This window comes from Myotis daubentonii, chromosome X (genome assembly GCF_963259705.1).
Source record: "Myotis daubentonii chromosome X, mMyoDau2.1, whole genome shotgun sequence".
NCBI classification, from domain to species: Eukaryota; Metazoa; Chordata; class Mammalia; order Chiroptera; family Vespertilionidae; genus Myotis; species Myotis daubentonii.
In genome coordinates, this window is record NC_081861.1 from 126,655,317 (window position 1) to 126,680,532 (window position 25,216).

The 25,216-nt window shown below is 40.6% G+C and overlaps 1 protein-coding gene across 1 annotated transcript in view; it reads right to left on the reverse strand.

Annotated features, from left to right (window-relative positions):
• Window positions 1-25,216, reverse strand: part of PHEX (phosphate regulating endopeptidase X-linked) — a 195,036-nt gene that overhangs the window by 141,152 nt on the left and 28,668 nt on the right. Inside the window, exons 4-9 of the mRNA XM_059679129.1 lie at window positions 17,244-17,330; window positions 15,694-15,920; window positions 9,735-9,803; window positions 6,367-6,483; window positions 3,401-3,484; window positions 2,077-2,222 (exon numbers count right to left, since the gene is read on the reverse strand). Of these exons, the coding sequence (XP_059535112.1) occupies window positions 2,077-2,222; window positions 3,401-3,484; window positions 6,367-6,483; window positions 9,735-9,803; window positions 15,694-15,920; window positions 17,244-17,330 (730 nt within the window). The remainder of the gene's footprint in view (window positions 1-2,076; window positions 2,223-3,400; window positions 3,485-6,366; window positions 6,484-9,734; window positions 9,804-15,693; window positions 15,921-17,243; window positions 17,331-25,216) is intronic.

A 25,216-nucleotide genomic window follows, 5' to 3' on the forward strand; every position in this document is an offset into this window, starting at 1 on the left:
ACTTTGACAAGAAGCAGATTAAAATCTCCCTCTACTCATGATCTTCTTGGTCCCTTTTGTTATAACAAGTCCTGCAGTTCTAAAGTATAATCATCACCATAGAGATGATTTTTCTAATATAGTAAGCCAAGGCCCAATCTATCATGTTGTTATAAGTTAGGCTTTTATGGAAATAAAATTAATTTCCTAAAGCACCTACTAATTTAAAACCAACTCACTAGGTCTGAAGAATACATATATAGCATGGTGAAAACTTCACCTTTCAACGCAAATTACCACCAAAATTTAAAATGTGCCCAATAACTCAATGGCATAGGCGTAGAAAATCATTTGGATCATATTTTATAGTATTTCAGAGCTAGGAAGCACATATGAATAAGTTATTCTAATGTAGTGAATTCCCCCCTCTCCAAAAAAAGTAAGCATAAGACTTTCTTGAGTTGCTTGTTAAAATACAGATTCCTGGGCCTCGCTCCAGATCTACTTTATAGGCTTCTATGGAGGAGGGGCCTTGGAATCTATATTTTTACCACAGGCTGCTGGCATTACTGGTCCATGGAGCACAGTTTGAAGAGCAAGGCTCTACTCCACCCAAACACTATTTACCTCTAGATTCAATTTTTGCTTAGAGAATTTTCAAAGAATCACTGCTTATTTCTGGTAGAATCTTAAGTGAATTTATTGTTTCTTCTCCCCCTTCTATGTATGTTTACTGTCCTGCATGCTTTCCTCAAGGAAAACATACTGTTTTTTCCATAAGAATATATCATGTTGCCGAAACTGGTTTGGCTCAGTGGATAGAGCGTCGGCCTGCAGACTGAAAGGTCCCGGGTTCGATTCCGGTCGAGGGCATGTACCTGGGTTGCGGGCACATCCCCAGTAGGAGATGTGCAGGAGGCAGCTGATCGATGTTTCTCTCTCATTGATGTTTCTAGCTCTCTATCTCTCTCCCTTCCTCTCTGTAATAAATCAATAAAATATATATTAAAAAAAGAATATATCATCTTAAAAAGAATACAGCTCTTCAAACGTGTCCTTCCGTAGGTGAGGATGGATGCTGAATTTTATTACTAGGACTTTGACAGGTGCTTTTTAAAAAAATAATAACCCTTTGCAACATGCCTTGTATAAGTCCAAATAAGAAAATATGATTTTTTTATCCTGACCTGGCAATTTGCCTTTGTCTTTGTAAACTAGTTGACCTTTCTGTGCTTCATTTTCTGTAGTGAAACCTGAATGGCTTCATAAAGATATAAAATTACCTTTCCCGGGCATTTTTTGGGTTTCCTTATTTTGTAGTGCTAAAGTAGCACCCCAACAAATCCTAATATATTCTTTTTTTAATATATTTTATTGATTTTTTACAGAGAGGAAGGGAGAAGGATAGAGAGTTAGAAACATCGATGAGAGAGAAACATCGATCAGCTGCCTCCTGCACACCCCCTAACTGGGGATGTGCCTGCAACCAAGGTACATGCCCTTGACTGGTATCGAACCTGGGACCCCTTAGTCCGCAGACCGATGCTCTATCCACTGAGCCAAACCAGGTAGAGCCTAAAATATTCTTTCTAAAAAGAAAAACCTGGCAGTTCCTGAAATTCTTTCATCAGTGCAATTTTTCTACAGCTCTCAGAGTGATCTTACGTCTTTGCAATATAGGTACCTTGGTTTATTGCCACAAAGTGACTTATTGGCTAAAAAGAAACAAGGGGGCGAAAGCAGCAATAGACTAAGAATTAACTGGGGGGAGAGAAGATGTTCATATGGAAGTCTCAGAAAACATTATTATATGACTAGTTCACAAAACTAACAAATAATTTAGGTTTTCAGAGAGAAACTATGGAGAAATACTGGAAATAAGAAGCAAAAACATTGTGTATGTGCAGTCATTGCAGCAAGTAAATCACAGCAGACGATGGTTTTGGCCAATTTGTCACAAAGGGCACCGTGATTTCCCCCAAGACTCTTTTAATGCAACTTTCATTAAAAACAGTTTTCAAAGGATGTGAGAGGTAAGGCCTTAATATTTACAAGGAAAAACAAAAGTCACAGCAAAATACACAAGGAAACTCTTACTTCTTCCTCTCAGAGCCTAATATCCTAAACAGATCCTTAAAGTACTGCGGGACACGAACCACCACGTTCTCTGAAGGGCCGATGTCCTTCAGGTCAGGGTAGAGTCTGGTATCGATGACCTTCTTGATATAACCCAGCCAGTCAAACTGAGGAGTAAGAGAAAAAAAACAGAGTGAAGTACCTCTTGCTAGGCAGCAAGCAAGGCAAATATCGTCGGTTTAACAGAATCCATTGCTTGTGATTTCAAACCAAATAATTAAAAATGCAACTGCTCAAATTTAGAAAATAAATGCCCAGTCACTGCCACCCATACCTACAACTTGCATCATAAATGGAACATGTGTTCTATACCATCCGCTTATGGACAACACATACACTCACCTGGTAATACCCACACTCACTCTGCTGGTCCCTCCAGTACTCTCTGCCCCTCCCTCCTCCACTCTCCTCTCCTTCATTTCCTCTCTCCCCCTCCTGTACTCCCCTCTCCATTCTATGCTCCCTTTCTCTCCTCCTTCTCTCTTTCCTTTCCCCCCTGTACACTCCCTTACTCACTGTCACATCCACAAACACACAAATGCCCCAGGACATTACCGGTCTTCCTTCTGACACAACCTTTCTTGCATAGGGGAAACAAGCAGCAACAAAATGTGACATCCCCTCTTCAGAGCATCACTATCTTGCTGTTTGAATTGGTCCCTCCCTTGCTTGCCTCCACTATTGAAATGAAAAACCAGCTACTCACAGGCCCAGCCATTCCTGTAGGTAGGGATGGCCACATACATGCCCCAATTCTACTCAATAATAAATAAAAGGAAGCCACCTGGGAATAGTCTAGAAAGGTTTTGGTTTTTCCTGGTAAAAGAATTAGATATGGCCATCACTGTCCCTTCCCCCTTCTTCCTGCCCTGATGGCAGATGTGATATATGGACCTGTGGTAGCCACCTTGCATGCCTGAATCATCCAACATGAAGTCAAAAAGCCAATACACTAAAGAGAATGGAGTGGAAAGAAAGAATCTGGGCCTTTGACAACATTGTTAAGCAGCTAAACCAACACCAGTAGCCACCTATGTCTGAACTTCTGTCATGTAGCAAAATGAGCTGTCAGTTTTTAAGCCACCTTGGAAAGGTTTTCTGTCCCAAGAGCAGAAAGCATCTTGATGCACAGAAAAGGGATAGTGTATGTGATAATGGACAAAGATGATGATAACCAAAAAGACTGGTGGTAGGTTTGACAAGGCAAAAATTTACACACAGATGAAATGCAATCACTGGTAAACTAACCAGTTAAAATAAAATCCCCTGGATTGTTTTCACCAACCTGGGGAATCATAGCACTCAGTTGGGAAATGTTCATTTTGTTGTACATGGCCTCGCTGGTTCGGTTTTCATGTGGAATCATTATCTGTTGAAAGGAGACTTTGGTTATTTTTTCAAAGGAACAGTTTCTTACTGCATGACACCTTCTACATGTGCGCAAACATCTGCAGAGTATCATACGGTTTTTCAAGATTTTGGTGTGGTGCTGAACTTGGGAGAGAAAAACAAAAGACATCACTTCAGGCAAGATTTAGAAATAAAAAGAAACGTCCTGTCCTGTTCACTGGGAAACATTGTCCTTAGTACAAATATAACTACCCAGAATCCCTTCCTCACCTACAATGTGGATGGACAAAATCTATTATTGGCCCAGTTTTGACATCAAAGTCAATTGAGACAAACACCTTACCTTCACCTGTGGTGTCCAGATAATGAGCTCAGTGTGTCAGGAGCCACAGACCATCCCTCATCCCTAGGGCCACATTTTCACTGAAGAACACTCGACAATCTGGACACCACTGCCTCCTGTACTCATTCTGTCAACAGCTCATTCCCTCACTTCCCTTCGTCCCTCTGGTTTCCCTGGCTTTGAGATTCCCCTGGCCCCACTGCTGGTCTCACCATCCTGATACACATTTCCAAGTCAGCATCTCCAGCCCTGACCCTTCACACTCTTTCCATTCCCAATATGCATGCCCTTGCCATTTTGCCACCACCAAAAAAAAACTGAAGCTTCTAGCCTTTGCCATGTTGAATCTAATCAAAGAAGAGCCGCAATGATCACCTTCCTCATGGGCCATCCTAATCACATCCATGAACAGGCAGTCGCTCCCCATACCCACCCCTGAGTCACATCATCTGGTTCCCTTGCATTAAACTTGCCACTTACCACCTCCACAGGACTCTCCTACTCTTACACCCCCATTCACAACCACCACACCCAGGGTTGGAACTATGATTTCAGACTTTGCCTAGATTCATTTCCTCTGTCAAATCTTGCCATTAAACTCCATTTGCCTCCAATCACAGGGGCCACTCCATCACTAAGACCTGCCCTGGTGCACACACCTCTATCTGGGATTGGTCAAATGCACACTTCCATGGCTGTCTTTAAAATGACTTATTTGTGCTGGACTAAGCTGTCCTGCCACCCGAGGGAAGCTTCAGAAGTTTCCCTAGAACTCTATTTCCCACTAATTTTGAATGTCCTCGGTGACCTGGGGTGTAAGAGACGGAAGTGCGCACTACTAGCATGCCAAAAATCATGTGCCATGGATTTTTCAAGGCAAAGACACAGAGGGCTGAGTGGTAGACATCTGCCCCCTCTTTTCTAAATGATTCAGTGCCCTTCGCTTCCCCCTGTCACCCTCCACAGGAGAGACTTCATGTGTCTCACAAACATCTTCCAGGTTTTGTTTGAATTATTGCCTCAGACTGTCCACTCCTCCCTCTACTCAGGCTTGCAGCCCCAGGTTGGAGCCCTTTGGCCTCAAAGCTGTTTTGAGCGCTCTGCTAGCTTTCTCCCCATCCCATGGATTTGTCACTTCATTTAGCCTCTTGACAATTCCCAGTCTTGCCTCAGCCCAGCTGTTTTTAGTTCCCTTTTTGGTCTAAATCCCTGGCTCAGAACAAGGCCTTCCCTGATGTATCAGAGCTTCAGTCCAAATTAGAGCTCTGGGTCTCCTATTTGCCGAGGAAGGGAACCCAGACAGCCTTTAGGCCTGGCTTAGAGGCACAGTCTTTGACTCCAGAACATCTGCAGTGACCTTCATCACACAGTCTTCAAAGGTGACACGCAGGAATGGACTTTTTGTGCTGCAAGTAGAAGTTTAGAGAGAGGTCCACACATACATCACTGCTGCTGAGAGAAAGACTAATTCCTCCTCCACCTTCTCCATCACCCCAACTCCATACCTCAAAATCCCACTGCACTTCACCAAACACAAGCCAAGCAACACTTGGAGTCACATGAACTTCAGGATTTTTAGCAACTTGTTATAAAAGACTAACAGCCCATATACAAGTGTTTCTTGACAAAAGTTTTTTTTTCCCCCCACAGCAACGTATCCCAACAAACAGATCTCACGATACTTGTTCTCTCTGGTTTGGGAATGTATAGGGGTTTTACACTTTGGTTCTTCTAGGAAAAAGAAGTTATTCTATAAAGAAAGCTAACCATTTAGGATTTCTCACTCTCCCTTAAGTTGGTTCTTATATCTTTTTGTTCCCAGCATTAGCCTGGAAGAATTTAAGGTGACCTACACAGAACATAGTAACACAATGAGATTCATTAAAGCAGGGCAAGAAAAGAATGAAAAAACAGGGCTGGATACAAAGTAGTACCAGAAAGGCAGCTAAAAATGCTCACCCTATACACTTCTACATCAAATTTGTGTACCCAATATGGTGGGACAGACTTCTCTAAGTCCCTATCTTAGGTCAGACTGACCCTGAGTGGCAATGGGAAAAGAGTAGGTTAGGTAAAAAATTATCTTCCAGCCCTAGCTGGTGTGGCTCAGAGCGCTGACCTGAGGACTGAAGGATCCCGGGTTCGATTCCAGTCAAGGTCACATGCCCAGGTTGCAGGCTCGATCCCCAGTAGGGGGCGTGCAGGAGGCAGCCAATCAATGATTCTCTCTCATCATTGATGTTTCTGTCTCTCTCTCCCTCTCCCTTCCTCTCTGAAATCAATAAAAATATATATATTTTAAAAATTACCTTCCACTCAAACCAAATCAATAAGGATCCATTAAATAACTATTCTTCTATTGGAGCCATACAGGAGTTTCTCTTGGAAAATATAGTCAGAGAGTCTTTGGCCATAGTTGAGACTTTCCAGAGGAGGTGCTATTAGTTATACCTTGGACCCAAAGGACAATGTTATGCTATTTTATATATTTTTTCATTCAGGATATACTGCCTTTAAAATAAAGAAAATAAAAAAGTAAATTTTAGATTAAGTCTTACCTCAGCTATCTTAATTTCCAGTCTAAGCACTGACTTCATGTCATGCTCTGCTCGGGAGCTATTAGCACCCAGAAGTACGGCAGTATCCACCATGAACTTGTAAAGGGCCTCCCGATACTGTAAAAGATAAAGAAGCAAGTGACCATGACAACAGTCTATTAGAAAGTATGTTTCAGAGACATTGGGGAGCAGAAGCAGCAGGTGGAAATAAATTCCCTTCATTTTCACTTGTACTCAACGTACAGTACAGTCATTATGTGATACCAAACACCCACCTACCACTTTGGGAGAAAGAAGAGTGACAGCTCCTTGGATACTGTTCCCATGAAAGGCAGAAATGTCCAGCCACCGAGAATCAAGAGAACTAGTTTTGTAGCAACCGACAATATTATGGATATGTGAAACATCTCCCAATGAGCCCAGAATAGAAAGTTAAAGGTCAGACTCCTCTTTCCAGGCAAGAGAGGCTTAATAAAATAATGGGAAAGAGCTGTTGCTAAAAGCAGAAGGCATGATCCATGAAGACTAGTGGGAACAGTGATTTATTCTCTTCCAGCTCCATTTTCCCACCTTCACACTAAAAAAAAAAAAAATAAAAGACCATCAACTGCAGCCCTAGGTCTTTCTAGTTTTGCAGTTTTTACAAAGTTCTCCTCACCCCCTCAGGAAAAAAAGAAGGGAGAGATGAGAGAAATGATGAAGTGAAACTGAGCAAAGAGCAAATATAGAATGTCTTCCCTGCATGTCCATAAACCCATTTTCATGACACATATTCCTGGAGGGGAGAACCTTATTTTGTGGGAACTGCAGAATCTCATTGGGGGTCATATTTCTCCTTTCAGATATACTTGTAAGAACTCAATATACTAGGTATTAAATAATCTCACAGTTATGCTTTAGGAATAAGATTTCCTCACATACACCTTGAATCTGTAAGCTATTATTACTGTGTTTATGATGTTGGAACCTATACAGTGCTTGGCATATAGCAGGCCCTTAATAAGTATTTGTTGAATCAGTAAGCAAGCTTTGCAAATCGGCTCAATTAGAAACAATCTTTTGCAATTCCCAGTTTGATTAAAAAATATTTAATTAATCAACACATGTGCAGATGTCTCGCTAGGCATTCTGTGCATATGAGGGGGGTACAGATGAAAAATTAAATAATACTTAAGTCTGATTTCCCAGTGTGTGATCTGTTTCTCAGTGTGTAAGAGAGATAAACATGTAATTATAAACTTTAATATTAGAGAGACCAACGTAAGTTCTTTAATAAAGCTGCTAAGTGCTTGAAGATTAAAGAGCTGGAAAAGAATTCCAGCCTGGAGAAATCGGAGACATGATGTTTGAAGGAGACAGGTTCAGGAGCAGTGAGGAGACCTCCTGTGAGATGTATGAGCTGCCTTTGCTGAGTGGGGGAAAATAAATAGATGGCACATTAAAGCTGGTTTGGGACCAGGTCATGAAGAGGCCTTGAACTCCCAATGAGGAATTTATATCCTGCCTTGTGAGCAAAAGTATGATGTGAGCTGCACTAAGAAGAGAATTGATCAAGTGGTACTACAGAGGCAATGAAAGTAATGAATGGAATGGAGGGAAGAAGGTAACAATCAAAATGCTATCTGCTGTAATAAAGCCAAGAGTTACCAAGGGCCTGAACTAGAGTAGTAAGAATAGAAAGGAGGGATCCTGTAGAAGAGAGATTTTGAAGGTAGAATCCACAGGACTTGACTGATTGGTTATGGGGGAAATGATTTCAAGTCTAGTTGCTGATAGGGTGGTGACCCCAGCAGAAGCAGAGGTGCTCCCAGACTGAAAAGTTCATTACATCCACTTTCACCCTGGCTGGGTGGCTCAGATGATTGGAGCATTGTCCCATACACTGAAAGGTTAGGGGTTCAATTCCTGGCCAGGTCATATAACTAGGTTGCAGGTTCAATCCCTTATTGAGGTGCATACGGAAGGCAATTTATCAATGTTTCTCTCTCACATTGATGTCTGTCTCTTTCTCTCCCCCCCCCCCCCTAAAAGCAATAAAAAATAAATAAAAAACGTATCTTCAGGTGAGGATTAAAAGTATTTTTTGAAGTTCATTCCATCCACTTTCAAGAATGAAAACTTGCCAACCTTCTTTGATGACTGCCCTCAGCCAAAAGATTGCTTAGGATCTTGGCTACCTTCCTGCCCTCCAGAGCCTTCTAGATATAGGGTCTTGTATCAGCAAAGGAGCAGGGACTTACTCTGTGAGCTAGCACTTCCCAGTCTAAATTCCTGTGTTCTCAGGCTGGGCCAGAAACCAGAGAGCTCCCTGATTGAGGAGACCCTGGGTCTGAGGCTCTTTTGGAAATTCAACAAAGTTTCCAAAATGAATTGAAAGTATTATGAATGAACCAGTTCTAATCTATAATGATAAAAGCATAATATGCTAATTAGACTGGATTCCAGACGACCTTCTGGACGAAACTGGGGCTGTGAGGGAAGCCTGGGTCCCGGGTGCCAGAGGGAAGCCGGTGCTGGCAGCCAGGGGAAGGAAGGCCTACTCTTGCACGAATTTTGTGCATCAGGCCTCTAGTCCAATATAAAAAATAAAAAAAATGTAGGTTTCCCAGTCAACCCAAAAAATATAACCTGGTTGATCCCATCTGGTTCTTATTAATCTGGGGCAACCTGATAAGAAAACAGATTGCTAGGCTCTACTTCAAGTCTACTAAATCAGATTCTCCAGGGCTGTGGCCCAAGAATCATACATTTAATAGAATCCCAGGTGATTCTTAAGCAGTACAATTTAAGAATCATTATTTGAGAGGGTATCCCTCCCCACATGTTACTTCTGAAATGTGTAGTGAGCTCTCTGTACTTCTGAGGAATGACTGCAAGCTAATTTCTTAGTTACTTCATTTGGGTGTGCTGTCTCCCCAGCTCCAACATGAGAGCACTGAGCATGAGGACTTGTACAGCCTTGATACCCAGACTTCTAGAAGTGCCATTTATGTCTGAATAAAAAGCCTTTAGTTCCTTAATTGGAAATACGGTCATCAAATAGCCACACTGCTGTCCTAGACAGTTTGGCTCAGTGGATAGAGCATCAGCCTGTGGACCAAAGGATTCTGGGTTCGATTCTGGAAAAGGGCACATATCTAGGTTGCAGGCTCCTCCCCGGCCCAGGCCCTGGTCGGGGATCATGCAGGAGGCAACCAATTGATGTGTCTCTCTCACATCGATATTTCTCTCTGTTTTTCCCTCTCTCTTCCACTCTCTTTTAAAAAAAAATGCCACACTGCTCATTTCCAGTAGTGTCAGAAATTCTAGAACAACTTATGAATCCATCAACAGCCTGACAAGGTGCAGAGTGGAAATATAAAACTTACAGATTTGGCTTCTGTGCTATTGTCAAGGTAGTCTTCCCTCACAGCTAGGGAGAGCGTTGCTTGGTCCAGCTGTTGAAATAAAAACAAAGTATTTTGCTTGCACTGTAAATTATTATGTACCATGTTAAGAAGAGTCATGAGATCTGAATCCCAGTCATATTTTGAGCTTGTGTTACCATTACAAAAACAACTCAGTACACTCAGATCTACCAGTAAATAGACACTTCAGCAATGATAGATATTATGAAGTAGCAGAGACCTGCCTCTGCTTCCCCAATTCATGGCTTCTACCCCTTTCAAGGTTCTATCAATAGTAAATAACCTCAAAGATATTTGAATGGGAATAGTTCTTAGAGATTATCTGATTTGTCCCCTTACTTGATGGGTAGAGACAAAAGCCAGAGAAGTGATGTGAATTTTCCAAGGTAACATGGTTGAACAGAGCTCATAGAATCACTGTCTCTTGTTACCAGATCCAGAACTCCTCTCACGCAGTATTTTGCAAAATGCCCATCTGGATGGAACAGACTGTCCACTTCCCCACCCCTAAAATACTGTGTTGGATTGATTTAAATTATAATTTTGAGAAATCTTAACAAATTTAGAACCCTCCCTGGACAGTTAGGATAGGTGATAAAAATACAAATAATAGGAAACAAAATAACTAGAATTATTATGGAAAAGTATAGCATAATCATTGGAATTAAAACTTTCAGCACTTTAAAGGTAATCAAAGGGAAGAAGGTAGTTTTTTCCAAGAACATGCTAGAACAACTCGACATCCATATGCAAAAAAAAAAAAAGAACCTCCACCCATAGCTCAAAAATTAATCCAAAATTAATCATAGACTTAAATGCAAGACCTAAAAACTATAAACTTCTAGAAAGGAAAATCTTGTGACCTGAGGTTAGACAAAGAATTCTTAGACATGACAGCAAAATTGCAATCCATAAAAGAAAAAATAAATTAGACTTCATCAACATTAAAAAATACTGCTTTGTGAAAGAGAACAAAAAGACAAGCTACAGAGAAAATATTTAAAAATCACATGCAGGATGGGGCAAAAATGGGTTTACAGTTGTTCAAATGGAAAATACAATAATTAATCTATATATATAAAAGGCTTAGCAACCATCCGACTGGCCAGTAGGTATGATGTGCACTGACCACCAGGGGGCAGACGCTCAATGCAGGAGCTGCCAAGCTGCAGTGACTTGGCAGCAGTGGTTCTCGGGTAACACACCCTGCAACCAGAGAGGAGGGAGCCTGATTCCTCACTGGGCCGCGGAATTCCACCTTTGGCCCTGGGTTATGTTGTTGCAGGGCACTGTCGGCCCTGAATCAGGTTTACTGCACACTTGCCTTAACATGGGAAAATTTTAATCACATTCTGAAAAAGATAAAACTACAGGGAAAGAGAACAGGGTTTGGGGATGAGGAAACTGGTTGACTACAAAGGGGCAACATGAGGTAATTTTGGGTGGTGGTGATGAAACTATTTTATTTCTTAATTATGACGGTGATTACATGACTCTGCATTTGTCAAAACTTATAGACACATGCATCACAAAAAATGAATTTAATGACATTAAATTTAAAAATGAAATTTTATAAAGAACTTTCTCTAAATCTATGGTCATTTTTTTCTTGAATGTCAACAACTGCCTAAAGGCTAAATTATGTGGATCCCAACAGCAGATTTTCTCATTTAAATTTGATTCAGACATAAAAATGTTAGGTCAAATTAACAGGATATGAAATCTAAAAGACAAATAAAAAATTAGTAGCATCTTAATAAAAACCGGATCCCATATTCCTATATCATTAGTTTATACAATGCTAGATTGCTTGAGTCTATCTCTATTTTCTTCTTCATTTTACTATAAGCTTAAATATTTTCTATGTATAGGGTTATAGTTTTCCATGAAAATCTTCTTTATAAGCAACAAATTCTACAAAGGCCAAATTAAGAGTTAGCAAAGTCATGAAAATTTTAAGAAAAATATTGCTCTTGTTTCAATGCGGGGGGGGGGATGCTTCCATAACATTCACTTTGTCTGTGTGTATTACTAAAACCCTCAAATTATTGTGTTCAATCTTTTTCTCTAATTGGCTCAAAACAACCAAGTCACAGGCCAGCCTGGCTTCATCATAATGCAATTCCCAATCCACCACCATTTCTTCCAAAATTTAAGCAAGCCAGAACCACAAAACACAATATTATGATTAAGATGTTTTGGATTTCAATTAGATTTGGACCACTTCAAGAATCTTTTGATCTTCAGTCTCATAGGAAAGGAAATTGAGTAGACAACATTAAGAGAGCCAAAGCTTCCCTCTGATGAAATGAAGTTTAATCCACTTATTGTAAAAGTCTCAATGATTAAAATGAAGTTACCTGACCTTTTTTAAACCATCACATTGTTATGGTTTCTAGGGAACATTTTAAATACACAAAACAGATTAAATAAGGTCTGTCAACTAAATCTCATTAGGAACATACAAAGTCTTGAGGCAAAAAACTTTCTCAAGAGGCCAACATTAGGACACTGTTATTTGAGGTTTGTTTGTTTTTTTAAAATTCTTATGTCTGAATATTGCAAGTTGAAAATAAAATATCTGTTTGGGAAACCCAACACATTGAACTAAAATATGAATTGTTTTTCTCCAACTGCAATAAACCTCAGGTTAGGAAGCAAAGTAGTAATAAAAAAAGAAGCATCTGACAAATTATGATATAAGAAAAGGACAGACAAAGAAATGAGAAAAACGTCATTTCTAAGAGAGGCTGTCCTTGTCATACTTTCGGATTTTGCTATGAGTCAGACAAAAGCAGGCCACTGAGTGATGATGACTTTAAGTCAATGTTTCAGTAACACATACTGATGAGACAACCCTGGCCTTCCAAACCCTCATGATCACATATATTCAAGTATTTCACTATCCCTTAAATCTTCATTCTTGTTATCCTCTTACATAAATAAACCCAAATACATGTAACAAGGATTGGGGACATCAACTTCTGTTGTTTTCTGTATGTTTCTACCTTTTAAGCCTGTGATAAATCCTGTACCATCTCACCACAGAGGAAAAGGAAGTCTAAGTACATTGAGGGAGGATGGTTTGAGGTAAGGGAGACGTCTCCCAAAGCAAAAAGAGGTTCTTCTAGGTAGCCAAAGAAGTCAAAATGTCTCCTGAGCAGAGGGACCAATCAATATCCCTAGAAAGTGGCAGGATCTGAGAGGGAGTGAGGGCCCAGGGCCCCAGCAGCAGAGACGCACACTTGAAGGGCAACATGAACTGGGATAGTGGGTTTATTTTCAGAAACAGGTAACTGATGATTGGAGGATCTCCCAGTAGCCAAGAAGAAGGCTGAGAAATGGGGCAACCAGGAGATAGGGAAGTGACTAGACTAGTTCAATTTCCCACTAAAAGGTGGGGTGGGAGCTCAGTCATTGATGAAATTGACTAAAGAAAATGCCCATTTCTCACATACCTGAATTTGAAATCTGAGTGTTATGTTGGTTACAAAAATTGAACCAAATGGTTCTGACCAGTTGCCTGGTCATGCTCTAATACAGGGGTGGAGAACATCAGGCTGTTGATGGGTTCATGAGCTGTTCTGTTTGTTTTTAAAAGAGAGTAATCTATTGACACAAGGCAGAGGTCAATTGGACCATTACCATCATTGTGTCTTGCACAGCATGCCTTGCCCTGATAGCATTAGAATATGTGTCAGTGCTGTGTTGTTTATCACCCAACATGAAAATAACAGCTGTCACTGGAACTAAGAATTTTCTCTTGAGTAGATGGGAATTCTTTCAGTGTCTAAAGACTTCCACTGTTGGTAGATATGGGCAAACTACAGCCTGCAGGCCAACCAGCCACACACCCACTCATGTCTACAGCTGCTTTCCCAAGTACAAAAGCAGAGTTGAGCAGTTGAGACAGAGATGCCATGGCTCACACAGCCCAAAATATTTACATCTGATCCTTTCCAGAAAAAAATTGCCAGCTGCTTGGTATAAATCAAAAAAATAATAAACTCTAGCCGAAGTTGGTTTGGCTCAGTGGATAGAGTATCTATCGGTGGAATGAAGGGTCCCAAGTTCGATTCTGGTCAAGGGCATGTGCCTTGGTTGCAGGCTCGATCCCCAACCCTGGTTGGAGCACATGCGGGAGGCAACCAATTGATGTGTCTTCTCTCACATTGATGTTTCTCTCTGTGTGTCTCTCCCCATCTCTTCCACTCTCTCTAAAAATCAATGGGAAAATATCCTCAGGTGAGGATTAACAAAAAATAAAAATAAAACAAATTAATTCCAGAATGTGGATTTTAAAAAGTTGATATATCAGGAAAGGGTAACACACTCTAAAAGTTTTATACTTCTGATTTGAATATAAATATATTATTAATATTTTCTAGCTCAAAAAAGGACAGAACTGGGAGGGAGGAAGCAGTAGCTCAATAAAATTTTCATTATTAGTCAAAGTAACTGAGGAGGCAAAAAAATGGTAGAATCAAAGCAAAACATTTTGAGAAATGTTATTTGAAGTCTTGCCAAGCTCTTTTATTAATGAATCTTTCATTGTTGGTAGTCTCCTGATTTTACCAATCTGTGTCAAGGTATGTCTGTGTGGCCCATTCCTTGGAAGAGAAGGGATGCTTACTCTCCCAGTAGAAAATGCAAGCCAAGCACTTGGAAAAAGTTTCAATTTATCTTATGAAAGGAAAGGAAGAGATTCAGACTGAATTTGACAATGAAATTTTAGGCATATATGCAAGAAGACTTTAGTGATGGAAGAACAAGGAATCATGGCATGTGTTCTCTCCTTTGTCAGGGGAATGAGAAGGTGAGGGGAAGAAGAGAGTTCAGAAAGTCTTTGCACAATAATCCTATATAATAAAAGGCTAATATGCAAATCGACCAAACTGCAGAACGACTGATCACTATGATGTGTACTGACCACGAGGGGGCAGATGATCAATGCAGGAGCTGCCCCCAATGGTCAGTGCGCTCCCACAGGGGGAGTGCCCGTTCAGCCAGAAGCTAGGTTCACGGCTGGCAAGCGTAGCAGCGGTGGCAGGAGCCTCTCCCGCCTCCATGGCAGCATTAAGGCTAGGGAGCAGGCCTAAGCCATCAGTTGGACATCACCCAAGGGCTCCCGGACTGCAAGAGGGTACAGGCTGGGCTGAGGGACCCCCCCTCCAGAGTGCACGAATCTCTTGCACCAGGCCTCTAGTATCATAATAAGTATGTATGGTGCAGAGTGGGTACTAGACTTATTGAGGGATCAGTTCACAAATTATATGTGTCTCACCACTATGCTCTTCACCTGAAACTAATATAAAATAATACTGAATGTCAACTATAATTGAAAAATAAAAAAAGAACATGCTAAATGAAAAAAAAAAGAAGGAAGTCTTTCCAGCTCTCTTCCCACTGAAATTTAGGTGCCCACACATGCTTAGAGTAGACATTGAGGGCCAGATCACAGATCACTTGAAATTAACTTGCTCACTAGATTCTTAAAAGGCTAATAAAACTGGTTTGTTCATGATTTACAGTCTGCACATCTGTGAAGGGGGTAATACTCTAGATCAGAGGTTCTCAACCTGTGGGTCACAACCCCTTTGGGGGTCGAACGACCCTTTCACAGAGGTTGCCTAAGACCATCGGAAAACACATATATAATTACATATTGTTTTTGTGATTAATCACCATGCTTTAATTATGTTTAATTTGTAACAATGAAATTGGGGGTCACCACAACATGAGGAACTGTATTAAAGGGTCGCAGCATTAGGAAGGTTGAGAACCACTGCTCTAGATCCTAATGTTTAACATAATTTTTCCTTATCATTTCACTAAGGTAGTATGAGTCTCTTTCCCTAGGAAGCACCCCAAAAAGCTAACCTTGGACAGAACAAACGGGATAACCAAGTCTTCACTATACCTTCAAGATGTGTTCATTGGATGCCTTGTCATCAGGGGACACATACAAACGGATAAATACAGAATTGCTGTATTGACCACGAAACGTTGCAAGTGTCTGAAGAAGGCTGAACTTTCTCTCTGACCAAACCCCTTCAGGACCAATATTAGACTCGAGCACAGGCCAGCGAAAAGGTGAGTGCCGCAGGATGTGTAGCAATGGCTTGGCATCTGCCTTTTCGATCGCTTCTGAAAGGGAAAAAAGATTAAGGGAGAGTTAGAATTGCAAACTGGATTTCCAAGCTAGAATGCAAAGGTATCTTCTCAAGAGAAAATTCCTGTAAGACTCCAATTTAACATTTCAGCTGTTATGGAGAGGTGCCGTAGACTGAAGATAACCAGAGACAGAACTACCTATGACTCACACAGCAATGTCACTGTCTAAACCTGGTATTCTTGCCAGGAGAGCTGACTAGGGAACCTGCTGGATATTCCCTACTATGAAAGATGGACTTACTACACTGACCCCAGGCAATGGGCGATGTTAGGTTGATAATACTCTGCAATGCTAAGGAACAACCCTAGGTAAAAGCAACTGCTCAATAAAACCAATCACACCCCAATAAAAGTGAACTAATGCTTCAGACTTTTTCATCAACTTTTTCTGCTCTCGTCTAGCTCACTGAATAATACCCAAAATCCTAAACAAGTTAACATACTTCCCAGAAGCACTGGCTTCTTTCTGCAATGACCTTGAAAGAGCAGACGAGATAAAATTATGTATCTCTTTTAACTCCAATCAGACCCAAGATACGGAGACATGCCTAAGACAACCAACAGATTACTCTCAGGCTGATGGAGAAGCAGGAGCCTGGCCTGCCTGGGAATCTGGATTTCCCTAGGCCCCAGTAGGTCCTTAGGGGACTAGCAATACTCCCAAGTGCCCTCTCTCCCAGGTTCCTTCTCAGACCAGACCTGGCCTCTAGATTCTGGTTTCTGTACCGCATATAGTGGGGTTTGACCTTCTGATCCCACCCAAATGTCTCATAGAGTAACTGATACCTAAAGAATCCAAGCCATAGAAATAGAATCATTTTCTCCATCAAACCAGCAAGAGAACATTAAGACAGGGCAGGGCTAGTCAAAACCCAGTTTTTGAGAATTGTTCCTTTTCTTAAATAATATCTTTAAACATTAAAAGAACTCTGAAGAATAGGGGTGTTAAATATTTTATTTATTTCTCTTTATTTCTTTATTGATTTACTAGAGGCCCAATGCACGAAAATTCATGCATGGAGGGGCAGTCCCTCAGCCCAGCCTGCCCCGTCTCACAGTTTGGGAGCCCTCAGGGGATGTCCTACTGACGGCTTAGGCCCACTCCCCACTCTGGCCTCCCTCTGCAGGAGGCAACTGGGCTGATCAGGGGAAGGCGCCACCCCCATCACCCTGCCGCTGCCGGCCACCACAGCTGCCTGCCCTCGGCCCTCAAAGCTGCTGCGGCTTTATTTGGAAGTACGTTTGGCTGTCTGGTCTAATTAGCATATTATGCTTTTATTATTATAGATTACTCACTCTCATTCATGCAAGATGAATAAAGGATTTTGGCTTTCTGTATGGCTTCGGTGTCCCGCCTTCTACTGATTGATTTCTCCAAAAGTGCTAGAAGGTTAAGAAAGGATTTATTAGTATCCATCCACATGTGGTGCTGAGTGGGAGGTCACTTGATAATCACAGTCTCCGCCTCCAGAAAATTAGATGTAAAGACAGACAGCCCTAGAAAAGAGACTTCTATAAAAGATAGGCAGACAGCAGAGCCGATTCCAACTTGCTTGAAGTTCAAATAAAAACAATTTAACATTATTTTCTCAAAGGTTCTACTGACTCAAAGAAACCAAAAGTTCAATTTCCAACTGAGACGGGACCTTATGCAGGGGTTAATGTTTTCTGCCACCTACACAAAAAGAAACAGAATTCATTTATTCAAGAACCAAAAATAACTAAATTCTGTTCCTTGTTTCTGCACCGAGTAATATTCTCAACGGAGGCAATTTCATCAGGGTCGGGTTTCTTAAGGTTTCTCCACAGTCCAGCCTCTCAGGGAGGTCACCTGGAAGAAATTTCCCATTAGAAGTTTTATTCAATGTTGTATAAACATGCTGTGGACATGGGAGAAGTTGTTTAGACAGGAAATGGAGAGGCGAGATTGGAAAGCCTAACCAAATTGCCTAAAAACTTGTCCATTTACACATTTGAAATCCTGGCCATTTAAATGAGGCCATGTGTATAAAATGGTTGCCAGCATAGACATAAGCCTTCCTGGAAAATGATTTTCTATTTACAAAATCACTGATGCTATTGTTTGAAGGAGGAAAATGACAGTTGTCACTATTTCAAGGAAGGAGGAAAACCAAAATTCAATAAAAAGCTACCCTCCTTCAAAAAGACCACCTTGGTTATATACTTGAGAGTATCAATTTACCAACACTAAGCCAAGACAAAGAATCCTTATGCAGCACCCTGGCACTGCCTCTATTGATCTATGTCAAACTGGTATTATCAAAGCATTTGGGGGTTATTTCTGAAATGTAGCAGCCTCCAAATGACGTTACAACAGATGCTCCTACAGTACTCTGAATTGCTTCAAAGCACAATGTACAAAGCTAATCAAATTAATAAATAATTACATATTCTCTGAAGAGGAATCAACTTCTAAACTAGAAGTTCTACATTTCAAAAATAAGAGAAAAGCAATCCAGAGCTCCTGTCCAGGTTTTTTAAGCATCTGCAGTATGTCAAACAAGTCCATGTAACTAGATGGATTCAAATAAAATAAATTGAGTTGGATGTGGGTGTTTTCAATTATTTCAACTTGTATAGTGCTTCTTTCTTGTGTATTACACAGCAATAAATGTGGAATAACTGGCCCCAAGGATAAAGAAGGGAGATTTTTTTTTTTAGTAAACAGAAAGCTCTAAAACCATACCCATATATATTTCTATTCAAATCAGATCATGTGCCTTTCCACCATATTGCTTCCACGGCCACTGACTGGATTGTTGGGGAGACACGTTTGGAATAATTTCCACATCTCCAAATTTCATTTAGAGATGTGATATTATTCCAACACTATAAACACTCCATAGGCTGCAAACATGAAGGCCCTGAAAACAAACAAACAAATAAGCAAAAAAAAAAAAAAAACAGCAGCAAAAGAACTCAAAGTATTATATATCTACCTGAGTGGACACAAAGACATTCTGTATCAGAAGAAGGAAAAAAGACATGTGTATGCTAAGTAGGGCAATCCCAAAAAGCTAACCATGCACAAATATCAATAATTTGTATATCTCACAATCCTGTTCCAGAATTTGTCTTTTAAAACAAATTCAGCTACCACGAATATCTGGCTTACCCTTTTCCTTCTCTCTTTCTCTTCATACCCAAGCAGGCAGAGCATTGATATGCAGACAGTGATGTGGCGATCAGTTAGCAGCATCCATTTAATCTATCTCTGTATCTGAATTAGTGGTAAGAGAAATAAAATCTAGCCTAGGGAGTCATTAGTAAGCAGAAAACAAAGTATGCCTATCAAAGGCAATTGCTCAGATTATTAAAATGTCCCTAACGCACAGAGAAGGGCTCGTGGGTCACCCATACAAGGGCATTCCTATAATAATCTGACTTGTTTCCTGGAGGATTTCTCAGTCCTCCATCCACCCCGTATCCAGTTATTCCTAATCATGTTACAACAGAAAAGGAAAATTCCAGTTCATTAAAAAACCTGTAGTGCAGTAAATCTCAGACTTTAAAATTGATTTCAAAGTGTTTCTGGTCATCAAATTTAAACATTACATATATTATGTATTTTTTTCTTGTCATTATGCTCCATCAAATACAATTTTTAAAGGCAACATAACAGACATATAAAGGGGGTGAGCTTTCAAATGACACAGACATGGGTTCCAGTTGCAGCTGGCCGATATGTTCCAGCGAGAACTTGAGCAGGTTCTTTGATCTAAGCCTCAGTTTCTTCATCTGCAAATTTGGATAAGCATAGTGCCTACCTCCCAGGGTTGTGGTAAGAATCAAACATTTTAATGCACAGAAAGTGCCTGCTTCAACACCCGGACACATGATAGGTGATCCATCAATGGTGGCTTAAACAGGATTACAGGCTGAGTCAGCCATGCCCAAAATTGTAAAGCAATCAACCTTATTTCTAGTGCTTCCTCCATAAATGGTCTTTCCTCCTCCTTTCTTAGGATATTGTAGCCACTCTGTGTGTAGGATGATTCCACAAATTGAACCTGCCCTGGCCACCTTGCAAAACCCATGCTCTCAACACTTCCTTTGCTTTCACAGTAGAGGCAATGCTCCATGAGGAGGGATAATTTGCAGTCAGTGTTAACCTCTGAGAATATTTTGTTCCTCCTGGAAACAAGGCATTTTCTTTGTTATGTAAACACTTTCAATGAAATTACAGAAAAGTACATAATTTGCAGGACTTCCACAAAGTAAACACACCCACATAACAGACATTATGACCAGAATCTCAGAAGCCTCTTGTGCTCCCTTCCAGTCCAATCAAGGCAACCAACATCCTCTTACTCCAAGTCACCTTACTCAAGTCTATTTCCCATAAACTTTTTGGGTAATCTACCTTTTATCAATTTTATCAACACAAGTCCTTTGTTGAGTATTTATATTGCAAAATCTTCTCCCATTTCATAGACTTCATTTTATTAATGGTATCATGTGATGAACTAAAATTCTTTATTTTAATGTAGCTTAATTTGCCCACTTTTTTCCGTCTATGGTTAGCATATTTTGTGTCCTATTTAAGAAATCTTTGCCTGCCCTGAGGTCATTAAGATATTCTCTTATGTTTTCCCCTAGAATTCTTATAGTTTCACATTTATATCTATAATCCATATAAAATCTGTTTTTGCCCATGGTGTGGACAGCCGTGCCTTTTTAACACAAGCCTGGCCTCACAGAGAATGAGTTATGTGAGAATTTCAATAGAGAAGGTATTTTTGATCACTGGGCCTCAAATATTATCACCAAAAAATACTTTTGGTGCATAAAATTTACATTAACAATGGCTATTTTCTATGAGATCGAGTACTCTCTAGCTCAGGAGCTGGATCACATTCATCTTTGAACACCCAGGGCTTAATGCTTGCATTGTTGATGTCCAATGCACATTTGCCCTAGTTGAAATCCTGACAAGGAAAGTCTGAGAGAGAGTTTTTATCACACTGGAAAGGAACTGTGAGAAATTAGACTGACCTATTCTTTTTAAAATCAACAATGTCCTGATTATGCTAACATCCATAATCTCCTTTTCTCACATTTTAGTCCCTAGGTCATACAATGAAATATAAGAGGTCATCTGTTTTCATGAACAGCAGGGGTTGTTGTTTTTTTGTTTTTTTAATATATCTTTATTGATTTCATAGAGGAAGGGAGAGGGAGAGATAGAAACTTCAATGATGAGAGAGAACCATTGATTGGCTGCCTCCTGCACATCCCCCACTGGGGATCAAGCCCGCAACCCAGGCATGTGCCCTTGACCAGAATCGAACCCGGGACCCTTCAGTCCGCAGGCTGACGCTCTATCCACTGAGCCAAACCAGCTAGGGCAGGGGTTGTGTGTGTTTTTTTAATTGAATTCATTGAGGTGACATTGATTAATAAAATTATATAGGTTTCAGGGGTACAATTCTATAATATATCATCTTTATTATATTGTGTTCACCACCCCAAGTCAGTTTTTCTTCCATCACCATTGATCCTCCATTTACCTTCTTCTACCTCCCCCCTCTCCCCTTTCCCTCTGGCAATCATCATACTATTTGTTGATTGCCTATAAGTTGTTTGTTTGTATAATCCCTTCACTTTTTCCACTCAGCCCCATTTGGGTTTACCAATGGTCTCAGCTTAATCATCCACTTCTACTTCTCCACTGAGGAAGGGGCAGGGGGCGGATTCTTAGTTAACATTCAACTTCCTTAAGTGCAGAGGCCAGATAGGACTATCCATTCTATTCACTCAATTCACTTCTCCTGCTCAGACAGGCTCTTTATTTAGAGTTCTGTAATAGGAAGAGGCAATTTCCAAGGAAAAAGAATGAGACTCCTTAAGAGTTGGCACTCCCCTGGTAAGGTGAGAGCTCAAGGCAGTCATTTGAAGATTCTACAATATTTAGCACCTTCTCAACTAATAGTTTTCAAAAATCCCACATGCATAATGTTTTAGGCCTTTGAACAAACACCTACCAAGAATCTCATTGTTGAGCTGAAGCCATTTTAATGAGATGGCTCCAGATAATAGGAATTCTTTCAACACAGGCTCCTTTGTGTCCTTTCCCAGACCCTGCACTCCTATATACCTGTTATACAGGAAATCATCTGACTACTTGCTGAAAGACAATAAATGCTGGAGCTGCTTGCCTGATTTGCTTTACAGAAACAGTAATTGCAGTCTAAAACATTCATGTCAAATGTCATCAAGGTAATTCCTCAATTCAGAGTATATTAGAAATCAGGGGGAGTGTCCTCTTAATTCTAATGAGAGAAAGGGTATGAAAAATACCAAGTTTGGAAAACCAAATCTACATTTTTAAGGAAAGGTGTGACCTTCCACACCTATGTAATGAACAGAATGTTCTCTAGACATGTATATTTTTTAAACCTATCATATCATGGCCTGCTTTCTCCTTTGGTGGTACTAAAAAACCACCTTCGGATGGTACATGGTTGAATGTCGCCTCTAATCTTACTATTTTTAGTCCTTGTTGATTTTCCGGGCTACAGACTTCAATTTGGTTTCCAGGCTCCTCAGTTTATTTACTGCACTGAAAGGCTTCATTTTTCTAACGCACACATGCAAGGTATTAAACTTGTATGCAGTTAAACCTGGAGACTTTAAATCAGCTTGCAAAACCCGGTGTTATTCTCATTAAAAAATAAAATTCAAGTTAACTAAGTCATGGTCTGTGGATCCCATAGCTCTCAAGTTTTCACATGAATTGTGTGAAACTCAACTCTGCAGTTCCTGGGCCCCACAGCCAGTCAAGCATGGGATTAACTCAGTCTGTCTGACGTACTGAAAAGACAATAAAAGCTGATATTTCTCATTCTTCTGGAAATCCCCCACCTAAGGATAAGGAGAGAACCTGTCAGAATTCTTTTCTCTGTTCGTTTTTATGATCATCTTATAAATGATAATTATTGGCATCAGCCTAAGAAAAGGGGGCAGATAAAGATTTTTTTTTAAAAAGAAGTCTGTCAAAAAAAAGAAAAGGGGGCAGAGATTATTGTAGGGGAATCAAAAGCCTCTAACTCATCAATCTAAATCATGGGTTAGCAAATAACATAAAAATATCCCCCGTTTAACACAAAAGACCTCTTTGTCCAAAATGAAATCAATTTTATAAAACTGCCAGATACTACAATAGTCTAATAGAAGGTAACTTTTTTATTATGTTCACTCATAAGAGAAGTTCTAAGGATTATACTTATCAGGGTTATACCTCAAAATAATTTAAATTAAATTCTAACATTACTCTTTGATAGCATGTTATTACAATGAATTTGCCAATATATTTTAACTCATAAAATTAACCTTCCTACTTACATAATTTGTATCTTAGCAGGTAATTCAATGTAAGGCCTGTGCTGAACTTAAAGTCATTAAAATCCACCTTCGGTTTTTTGCCTATAATAAAACCCCTAATTATATTTTCCCTGCCTCCTATTCCTACCATCTTAACATTACAAGGAAAAGGCCATCTGTGTGGTTATATACCCCCTGTAGTGGTCCTTCCTGAGCAGTCCTCAGATATCCAAGGACCCAATGGTGACAGCATTCATTTATTAAGTACCTGCTCTGAGCCAGGTGTATGATCTCCATTAATCCCTGACCAACCCTAAGAGGCAGGTATTTAACCGCATTCTAGAGGTGAGAAACCGGTAAGAATTTATCCAAGGAAACTCAGCTAGCAAAGGTTAGAGCTTGGGTTTGGACTCCTGTTCATTCCACCAGCAAGTAGCCAGTAAAATTCCACCAGTTGCTTTCCTGTGTGAGAACTCGGCCCCCAGTGGCTAAACCAGAGGCAGCACTGCCCTCATGGACTTTCTTGACAGCTCTCTCAATCATAACCAGAAGAAAGGCCTTCCCTAGTTACATAGAGACTTGTTTTCTGCAGTAGTCGAGTGACTCTGCACTGAGCCATCTAACCCCTTTGCCCTATCACCCTACTGTGATCAGAGACACACTCCTGAGGCACCTAGCTAGAGATGGCAGGCCTGGTCAGGTTAGAACAAAACAAAGTTAGCTGGTCCCTAAGGCTGGACTTCACATAATGTCCTAGTCCCGTGGTCGGCAAACTGCGGCTCTCGAGCCACATGCGGCTCTTTGACCCCTTGAGTGTGGCTCTTCCTAAGCCTTAGGAGTACCCTAATTAAGTTAATAACAATGTACCTACCTATATAGTTTAAGTTTAAAAAATTTGGCTCTCAAAAGAAATTTCAATCGTTGTACTGTTGATATTTGGCTCTGTTGACTAATGAGTTTGCCGACCACTGCCCTAGTCTAAACCAGTGGATTCCAAACTTGAGCATGCAGCATCAGTATCATCAAAAGGGCTTGTTAAAACACACTGTTGGGTCCTGGCCAGTGGTTGTCAGTTGGCTCGCATACCAAAGGGTCTCGGGTTTGATTCCTGGTCAAGGGAATGAATGGGATTCAGATTCTATTCCTGGCCCCAGTCAGGGTGCATTTGGGAGGCAACCAATCAATGGGTCTCTCTTCTCACATCGATGTTTCTCTCTTTCTTCCTCTCTCCACCCCATCCTTCCTCCCTTCCACTCTCTCTAAAATTCAATGGAAAAAATATCCTCGGGTGAGGATTTTATTTTTTTAATATATTTTATTGATTTTTTACAGAGAGGAAGGGAGAGGGATAGAGAGCCAGAAACATTGATGAGAGAGAAACATTGATCAGCTGCCTCCTGCATACCCCCCACTGGGGATGTGCCTGCAACCAAGGTACATGCCCTTGACCAAAATCGAACCCAGGACCTTTGAGTCCGCAGGCCGACGCTCTATCCACTGAGCCAAACCAGTATGGGCGACTCAGGTGAGGATTTAAAAAAAACAGTCTTGGGTCTTTTCCGCCAGAATACCTGATTCAATAGGTCCGGGTAGCATCCAGGAATTTGCATTTCTAACAAACTCCTAGGTAATGTCAATCCTACAGATCAAGGGAACACACTTTGAGAACCCCTACTTTAAAGCAACAGTACTCATCAGCCCTCCTTTCCCCAACTTTATTAAGATATAGTTGATAATTATCACCAGTTCTTTTTCATGCCTGTGATCCCAGGGCACATCACCAGCCCAGATTCCCCCGTCCCCCATTCTCCACCCAACCTAAGGTCAAATTAAGGAGCTTTTGTCCTTTCTTTGCTCCTTTCACTCTGCAGCTCCATTTTAGTTCAATGTCAACAATCTTTAAGGAGATCACTACTTTTTTTTTA